The sequence below is a fragment of the Schistocerca serialis genome, chromosome 2 (genome assembly GCF_023864345.2).
Source record: "Schistocerca serialis cubense isolate TAMUIC-IGC-003099 chromosome 2, iqSchSeri2.2, whole genome shotgun sequence".
Classification (NCBI taxonomy): Eukaryota; Metazoa; Arthropoda; class Insecta; order Orthoptera; family Acrididae; genus Schistocerca; species Schistocerca serialis.
In genome coordinates this window covers 722,787,513-722,797,672 of record NC_064639.1, presented here as the reverse complement: position 1 = coordinate 722,797,672, position 10,160 = coordinate 722,787,513, and the positions used below count along the sequence as shown (strand labels likewise).

The 10,160-nt window shown below is 38.2% G+C and overlaps 1 protein-coding gene across 1 annotated transcript in view; it reads left to right on the top strand.

The window, feature by feature from the left end:
• The first annotated feature begins 2,645 nt into the window (after window positions 1-2,645).
• LOC126457918 (ER membrane protein complex subunit 4) overlaps window positions 2,646-10,160 on the top strand; it is a 68,145-nt gene continuing 60,630 nt past the window's right edge. Inside the window, exon 1 of the mRNA XM_050094612.1 lies at window positions 2,646-2,803. Within this exon, the coding sequence (XP_049950569.1) occupies window positions 2,724-2,803 (80 nt within the window). The 5' untranslated portion in view covers window positions 2,646-2,723. The remainder of the gene's footprint in view (window positions 2,804-10,160) is intronic.

Sequence of the window (10,160 nt, the reverse complement as noted above, 5' to 3'; positions counted from 1 at the left end):
CACTCAAGTAATACTCAAGAACGATCGCAATAGTGTCCTATAAGTGGGCTTCTTAACAGATGAACCCCATTTTCATGAAATTCCCCCAATAATTCGAAGTCCATCATTCTCCTTCCTCAATACAATCTTTTCATGCTCATTCCATTTTATGTTGCTTTGAAGTGTTACCACTAGATATTTAAACAATGTGACTCTGTCAAGCAGCACACTATTAATGCTGTATTTGAACATCATAGATTTGATTTTCCTACTCATCTGCATTAAGTTACATGGTTCTACATTTAAAGCTAGCTGCCATTCATCACACAATTAGAAATTTTGTCTAAGTTATCTTGTAGCCTCCTAAAGTAACTCAGTGATGACACCCATCTCTACACCACAGCATCATCAGCAGTCAGCCGCCGATTGCAGCTCACCCTCTCTGTCAGATCATTCGTGTATATAAAAGTTAACAACAGTCCTATCAGAGTTCCCTGGGGCACTCCTGACGATGCTCTTGCCTCTGGCGAATGCTCGCCATCGAGGACAACATACTGGGTTCTGTTACTTAAGAAGTCTCCAAGCTTCTCACATATTTGAGAACCTATTCCATATGCTCATACCTTCGTTAACATTCTACAATGGGGCACTGTGTGAAATGCTTTTCGAGAATCTAGAAATATGGACTCTTTCTGTTGGCTTTCATCTATAGTTCTGTGTGAGAAAATGGCACGAGTTGTGCACGAGCGATGCTATCTATAGTCATGCTGATTCATGGACAGAACCTTTACTATTTCAAGGAAATTTATTATATTCGAACCCAGCATATGTTCTAGAATTCTGCAGCAAAGAGATGTCGAGGATATTGGCTGTAATTTTGTGGGTCCGTTCTTTAACTCTTCATATATGCAGGAGTCAACTGCGCTATTTTGCAGTCGCTTGCCAGTTTGCACTGGGGGACAGATTCGCGATAAATGCAAGTAAGTAAGGGACCAGTGCCGTAGAGTACTCTTTGTAAAACAGAATTGGGATTCCATCCAGACCTGGCGATTTATTTGTTTTCATTTCTTTCAGTTATTTTTCTATGCCAGGGATGCCTGTTACTACGTCCTCCATACGTGAGTTTGTGTGTTGGTCAAAAGATGATATGCTTGTACGATTCTCCTGCATGAATGATTTCTTAAACGCGAAATTTAAAACTTCGGCTTTTCTTTTGCTATCTTCTACTGCAACACCAGACTGGTCAATGAGCGACTTTACTTAGGACCAGAATTTTCTCGGGTTGCAGGCAAGACCTTTTGCGAAGGTATGGCCATGGTAGTTGTAGGCTCCGCGCATCAGTCATTTTACTGACCCACGGATCTCTAGTAACTTTCGTCTGTCGTTATTTTCATGTTCTCTTTTAAAAGGAGTGTGCAGCGGCCTTTGATTCTTCAGCATTTTGCGAATTCCGTTGTTAAGTCACGGTGGCTCTTTTCCGCCCTTAATCCCCTTACTCAGGACGCACTTCTCCAGAGTACGATCTACAATCCGTTTAAACTTTGTCCATAATTCTTCTGTGTTCATCATACTGGAACTGAACGATGTCGTTTCATTGTCTATGTGGCATGCTTACATCCTCTTTCTAGCAGAAATACTCTCCCAGTCTTCATCACTAATTTATCAAATTCAGTAACCATAGTCACTATGACGACGTTATTATCACTACCACTGTCTCTATCCGTACTGATGCTGTCGGTAAAGTCAGTTCTGTTTGTAGCTACAAGATCTAAAATATATCCACTGCATGTGGGCTATCGAACTAGCTGCTCAAGGCTGTTTTTGGAAAATGTGTTCAAAAGTACTTCAAAAGACTGTCTGCCTGTACACCTTGCAGTGAATCCATAGACGTCCTAGTCTACACGCCGTAGGTTAAAGTCACCTCCAACTAATATTGCATGATCTAGATATTTGTCCGTTACTGACCGTACACTTCTTTGAATGACTTTAAAACTGTCATGGAGGAAACGGGTGGTCGGTAAAAATATCGTACAATTAACTTGACTGGGAATCGTCGCCGGAATGAGCACTCCAGGGCGACAGAGAAGTCATTTTCTGTAGGTCAGTAAGGGCTGTACAAGGATGCGCAGAGCAAAGCCTGGAGACACTATTTCGGCTCAGTTCTGTGAAGGATCGCATCCACTTTTGACCCGGTACATCTCAGAATCGTCCATCGTATCAATAAAATGGCATAATTTCCCGTTTACAGCGTGACAAGCAGTCAGTCATAAATTGTATAGATATTGCTCAAGTCAAAGTGCTGCCCACAGCTCTTTGAAACGATAAATCTGCGGCTTAGTAAATATGCGGACTATCATTGCTAGAAATACATGATAATTTTTAAATGAATAAAAAGTCCCTGGCAATAAAATAATAACACACTTGTTTACTATAAATACTTGAATACACTTGTTTACCTTAGAAGCTTATTGTCATTTTTCATTAATATATGTAAATAACGAGAATGAAGTTGACAGGTTCTCCCTTTCAAAGAATAAAAAGGGAGCAATAACTTTCAAAACTGGAATGAATGTACCAACCGGAGATATAATGAGTTGTGTAATTCGTTTGCTGAAATGGCTACCGCCAGGGTGCCTATTTCTGCTGGGGCTAGACGCCTGTGACGGTCACAGACAACGAACGCATGCTGTTTAGTCAGATGAATCTCTGACGAGCGTGTTTGTTAATTTTTTGTTGGCAGTTGAATGGTACAGCTGACAGGAGGTATGGCTACTGCACGAGTTAACCATAGAAAATATAAATGGGCTTTGGACACTGGTTCCAGGTAATTTCCACAGTTGTTTGTAATTACTTATTGCAACTATTGTCTTAAGCTGTGATTTTGCTTGGCAACTCTTTTGTAAGGTTGATAGTGCAAGAAGTCATTTGTTTACAGAACATAGCCGTAAAAATTATGTTAAATGGGGTTAATGGTGGAAAAAAAGTTTTAATGCAACCTACATAAGAAGGAAAAAGGAAAATTTATTTAGGTTCTGGACTGCAATATACTGAACACAATTGAGAAATTCGTTTTTATCAGTGATTTATTTCTATATGACTCTAACAGTATAAGTACTGTTGCATAAATAGCAAATTCATGTGACATGTTTGAAAATTTAGTCCTGCAGGAATAACTGTTTTATACCCTTATTGAACATCTAAATACAGTAAGTAGATACACAATAAAATCGGGGGAAGATAACTTATGCTTTGTGTTTAATAATCTGCGGACTTCTAGACAGTGAAGAATTGTTAGGTCGCTGAGGTAACAAACAACACAGTTGACTTACCTGTGATAGTGCATGTGCTGCATTAATGAGAACAGCGTTCGTTCCACATTGCAACAAACACCTTTAACATTTACAATGTCGTTAGCTGTCATATTTAGTCTTGTTGCTATTGTAGCTCACAAGCATCTTTGTATTGTAGTGTTTGTTTACAACACTACACCATAGCAATTCGTAATGGAATCTAGGGACTATGTCAAGTTTTCTCTCCCCAAAGCACAACTTTGGTTAGCTAGTTTTGTTACTTTGTCGCACAGGTAATGGTGTTTATAACTAAACTTTCTTTAGAACTTTAAAGGTGTTATTGTTAGGCCTATTAAGAATTGTGTAAAACAGCTTTTTAACTTCTTGACTTTTTCTACTGTAGTACAGGGTGTTGCATATGTTAATACTCACTTTTTGAAGTACTACAAATAATTCAAATAAAGTGATGAAGAATATGATTCACACATTTATTATGAACGCAAATTATTGTTAAGGCTCTCCTAACAGTAATATGGGTCAAGTGTTAGTCTGTTCTGGTATTCCAAGTATTATCTGATATTTATATATTGTGACGTAAGTTTGCCACACAAGTTCATCTTATTCATTCTAAAGTTATTTTTCTTCGTCCTATAGAATATAAAAATTAACGACACAATTTTGCAGTGAAGTTATTGGACATTTAAAGGAACTGATAATGCAAGAATTTGTTACTGTTAATCTTGTTAAATTGTTTATAGTTACAGATCATTTTTGTTGATGGTTCCTCAAACATCTTGAAAATTGCTATGACTTGGATGGTTATCTTTGAAAACAACTCCTGTTTGTAGTTTGCTCGCTCACGAACAGAAAATTGTTTCTGCTGCACTCTCTAAAATAGCAAACTGGAAAATGTGAATTAATGAGGGAAAAAGTCAAGAGACTGAGATTTCACCTACTGTCAGGGATATTGCACAGTGTCACTGTCTTCCATTCTATGAGTGCTGATTTGTGACATCTGTAATTGTATATCTGTAATTGTATATCTGTAATTGTATATCTGTAATTGTATATCTGTAATTGTATATCTGTAATTGTATATCTGTAATTGTATATCTGTAATTGTATATTTCTGTGGGTGGCAACAATTAGGAATTAACAAACATTTTATAAAATTTAAATCCATTTATTGAAATTTTCATAGTTTACTAATTATTTGAGGTTGCTCACAATTCTAGAGGCCCTTCACAAGATACGAGGATTCAGCATTCAGCTTCATGATGTTAGTAATAATTGTAGAAGTTGCAACACAGGAAAATTATTTTTGGTCAGTATAGATCAAGGTTTCTCTAATGTTTTCACTTAGCCTGTGTGAGGAGGCGAGTCTGAAGGTGGATAAAGTAATGTAGTTATAAATTTATACCCATCCCTGAGTATTGACCAAGCAATCTCACATGCAGCTTCAATTTCCGTCTTGTCGACTTCGACATTTCTCATGAGCCTATCATTTTGGTACTTGCTTAAATTTTCCCCAAAAATGTAACTACCAGCTTCAGGTTTTAACCAGCTTCCGTGTACCTAGTATTGTGTGAGCTTCACCTCCTTTTAGGAGCATCTGAAACGCCAACACTGTTTCGAATGCTTCGCAGATAACTACTAAAAGTTTAATACTTTTAGCTTGGGAGGGGGAGGAGGAGGCATTTCTTTTTAACTTACACTGATACCTCTGGGCCTCATCCAGCTTTCATCATCTGGACTGGATGGAGAGTTATCTAGTCTTACCAATAGCATAGTCAATCATACTTTGGAGCTCAAGTTGCTTAATTTACTATTCTCATGTTTGTTTCAAACTCGTTTGAAAGTTGCTGGTTCTGCTGCAGTAGAAGATTGCATTAAGGATGACCTTGGTGAGGAATGACTTTGCGTTGTCCTACTGCTCTCTGCAAAGATAAATGCAGTTGTAGTTACTCTGCACATGGCACTTTGGTTTGAAGGGGCCATCAGAAAAATGTTGTAACCCGCAATTTAACATAGATTAGTCTTCTCTTATTACCCGTTGTGTTTCTGAGTGCATCACATCGTAGCACCTAGTAATTTTCTATGTGCCATTAGAAAGCATCGTCATCATCAGGATTTCCTCCCAGCGAGCCGGGTAGTAACTTTTTTGTGAACGATATGCCTCCATTGGTTTCTGTCCTGATATAGCTTTTTCCTCTCCACTACATCCCCTTTTACTCCTCTCCTCTTGAGATTTTCCTTAACCTGGTCTGTCCATCTCTTTCTAGGCAGCCCAATTGGTCTTCTTCCTGGTACCTCCATCTCAAAGTACTGGCCTGGAGTTAGTTGGGTGCATTTGCTTCACATGACCGAACCACTTCAATCTCAAAGCACTCACCCTCTCCTCTGCAGTCAATGTCACTTAAAAGTCTCTCCTTACATAATCATTCCTGACTCTCTCTCTGTCTTCTAGTTTTTGTGTGGAGCTGACCTGATGAACTCCATTTCAAGTGCTTGTATTTGACTCTCTTCTCTCTTATTTATGACACAGGCCTGTGGACAATAGGCTTACATCATGATTGGCAGGAGATAAGTTGTATACATGGTCTGTTTGGATCTTTGAGGGACTTCCTTGTCCCAGATTAGATTTCATATTTGGTGTAAGACGCTAGATCCTTTTGTTATTCTGTTTAAGACTTCTAGTTCGGAACTTCTGTCCCATTATGTGATGCTACTCAGATAATTGAAGCTTTTCACACATTCAACTTTCTCCCCCTCCAGTATGATGTGACAAGGTGTGGGTGTCCTGCTTATCTACATTGCCACTGTCTTGTTTCTACTCATAGTTAACTTGAATTTTTTAAATTGTGTTCCATTAAGCTAGTATCCTCTGAACCTCCATTTCCGTCTCCCCAAGTGGTGATGTCATCAGAAAAAACAAAAGCGTTGAGATCTTAAGTTTCTTCTTCCTTGATTTCTTTCATGATGGTGTCCATAAGTGTAATGAAGAGTAAAGGGGAGAGCGAACTGCCTTGCTGAACACCTCTCTTTGTCTTAAACCATTTTGATCTTTTGTTTTGTGCACTGCTCTCACAACCATCATACAGCATCTGGACTTTTTGAATTAATGAATCAGGATCATTGTTTTCTCAAGCATTCCAATATGTTATCCCTTGGTACACTGTAATATGCTTTTTCCAAATCCACGAATACTACTATAAAGTCCTTTCTTTTTTCCCAATATTTCTCCATTAACTGATGGAGGGAGAAAATGAGATCTATTGTTCCCCTATTACTTTTGAACCCATGCTGTTGTTCGTCTAATTGGTGTTCTAGAATTTTCCACAATCTTTTTTCTATGACCTTTTCCATTATCTTGTGGTAGTGTGATAAACAGTGTGACTCCTCGGTAGTTGGTGCATTTCTTTCTATTACCTTTCTTGAACAATGGTATTATAATTCCTGTTTTTCCATTTGTCCGGCACTTTTTCTTTCCATATCACTCCCAGCACCCAGTGTAGCCATTGTATTCCGTGGATTCCTGCGACTTTAATCATATCCACTGTCAGCTCATCTACATCTACCCCATCTGCCTTCCCACTTTCCATCTGTTGCAGGGAATTCTCAGTTTCTAACCAAGAGATTGGATCCTGCTCTTCCTCTAATTCAATGACTTCAGTGTCACTTTCTTGTGAACCTTCCCCATTCAGTAAGATTCAAAATAATTTCTCTTTTCTGATACTGTCCATGTCTCTGATAATATCCACATCCTCTGTTTCAGTTGCTTTTATGTCTTCTCTATCATATCTTTTACTTTTCAATAACCCATATAGCAGTTTTTGGCACCCTTTGCTATCCTGCTCTAGTTTCTGGCTGAATATTTCCCAGCTCTTCTCCTTTTCTTCTTTCACAATTCTCTTTGCTTGGAGTTTCTTCTGTCGGTATTCCTTCTCCAGTGTTGTCACTTTGTGTTCATCTTCTGGTACCAGCCCCTGGTTCTGATTTCTTTTTTCAAACTCCATGTTTTTCTTTATCGTATTAAGTTTTTTAATTGCATCTTTTACTCTATCATTCCACCAGCTGGTTTCTTTGTCTTTCACTTTACCCTTTGTTTTGCCACATATGTGCACAGCACAGTTAAATATTGATGTTTTAAATAGGCTCCACTCCTCTACACTACCCCTTTCAGTTTTTGACAATTTTTGTGCTACTGGATTTTGGAAACTTTTCTTGTTTTCTTCATCTTTCTGCTTCCACTCCTAAATTTTTGACGTTCTTTGTACAGCATTCAAACTTTCCATATAATTTAGCTCAGCTACTAGTAACCTGTGGTCGCTATCAAAGTGCTCACTTGGTATGACTTTAGTGTCCCATACTTTTCCTCCAATTAATTTGTCCGTTAATATATTGTCTATAACAACCAAAATCTTATGGCTATCGTGTTTCTTGAAAAATGATTCTTCACTAAAAGATGACTCCTCATGCACAGATTTAGAGTTTCTTCACCCTCAACATTTCGTCTTCCGTATCCAAAATGGCCCAGCACCTCCTCATATTCATTTCTAGCCATGCCGATCTGAGCATTCAGATCGGCAATTATCATAATGTTATCTTCTCTTACTTAGTCTTCAAGTTCTTCAAGGAATTTCATTTTTCCTTCCTCATTGCACCCTTGCTGAGGTGCATACACTTGGGAGTATATTAAAACTATTCTTTCCCAAGTTCACTCTTGTTCTAATTCTCTTTTCACTTACAAAGCTCACCTCTGTAACTTGGCCAATGTCTTTGTGAAACACAAATCTCACTCCATTTTTTGGCACTTTATTGTGACCCTGCCAGTATAATTCGTACCCACCTCTCAGCAATTTAGTTTTTTTCCCTTCCACTTGGTCTCATTCAATCCAAGGACATGAATCTTTCTCCTTCCCATCATGTCTACAATTTCTTCAGTCTTTCCTGTCAAAGTTATTACGTATGATGTTCCCACTTTCAACTTGTTTTTGTCTTTTTGTTGGGTTCTAGTTCTCTGTTCTTGTTTAGTGTATCTTCTTGCATTCCTTGATTTTTCTTAAGGCTGTGAAGAGCTGTCATTTGTTCCAGGGAAACAAGAAGTGCTGTCTACATTAGGTATTTTTAACCCGAGGCTCGTTCTTTGATTGAAAGCAATGACAACTTTTTCTCATCTGATGGCCTGCTAAGCCTAATGCATCCAAGGATTTTCTTTCAGGGTTTACTCCCTCGGCCTTTGAAGATCCCTGTTCGCCACAAGGCAGTGGTTCCACTCCTCATTTGCCCTTAGGAGGGAAAGGGTGCCTCCTCCACCAGCTGCGTCGTACAAACAAAATTCTTCTCTGCCATAGCTGACGTTAAGGGCTTCGCCATATCCCTGGCAAGGGTTTGATAATGGTAAGGAAAAAGGAGAGGTTTAGGATAGGATATAGGTATGCTAATGATAGGTCATTGTGGGACACACTTCGTCTGGCTCCTCCCCTTTGGTCTGTCCAGCATGGATAACCCTGCTGTTAGCTAAGCTACTGCCGGCATAGTCCTCTGGATCCAGAGTACGCAAACCACCTCGCCCGCACAGATAGTGCTACCTTAAGGCGGTGTCCCCTGAGGAGGAGAAAGCATTGTCTACTATATAAATTATTTTGTCTTATTGTATTTATGTTCTTGCCTTTGAATTTAACCAAACATATAAAAAGCAATAACTCAAAATAAACTCTTGTGGGTTAGCACTACTTGTCCATTGTGCCTTGCGTCTTACTGATTACTAAATAGAGAAACTTATAGTAATATCTCATTATCCAATATATGGTCTATAAACTTGTAAAATATTAAATACAATCAACACGTTGTGGACCTCACTTTTTAATGTTTGCAAGTCTTTGTTTACTTCTGAGCCTCGGGTGTTGAAAAAAAATTGTTGAAGTTCATAAGAAGCATTCTTCCATCATTAATCCATTGTCCTCTTGTTGCATTATGAGTGCTGATCAGTGGAAAGCCTTTGGTTTGTCACTCAAGCTGACTTCCCTGTCTCTTGCGTTTTGGACTCCAAGAATGTTGCTCTGCAATCAAGAGTTGAATTTACTTTGAAAGGAACTCTGGAACTTTTGGGTTTGTGATGGCTATTTGTGATATTATTCAAAATATCAAACAGACAGTTTTAATTTAATAGTAAAATTTTCTGTAATACATGCTATAAATGTTGTTGTAAAATTAACTACACAACGTAAATATATAGTAATGTTAATTTATTTTCACCTAACACAAAAAATGTGTACAGCTTTGGGACATTGATATAATAGCTTTTTATATGCTATTTTAGGTTGTCAGTGAGGTGATTTGTTTTTCTCTATACACTCCCAGCATTTTGAAGAGCATTCATAGTTTTCTTTAGAATTTCCCTTGAATTTGGATCATTGTTTGTATAGCATATTTTTTTCTTCAGTTGCATGAGGGCGGTTGCTGTTGTTCCTGCACTTTAAATACTCCGTAAGTAGTAATTGCAAGATACTAAATTTGATGAGCTGGGAGGCCATACCACCTTACAGTTATTTGATGTTACATTCCCTGAACATTTCTCATACTAACACAATGAAAGGTTTCAAGGCCAGTATCTAAATCCTTGGAGATTTTGGTATTATGGATGTTAAGGCCCTGGCCCCGGGTATGTTTCATTGTTCATACCATGTGGCGTGTCACATTGTCTTGTTGAAATCTTACTAAGTGAATGTAATTACAACATTAGTGGAATTCTGGGAGATGATTGAGCATTTTCAGTTATCGCTCAAAATTTGCTGTAATTGCATGTCAATTATTGTCTTCAAAAAAATTAATCTCCCAAAAGGCCAAAGGAACCAGATGTGCTCCTTATTGTAAACCTCGCTATGTAAA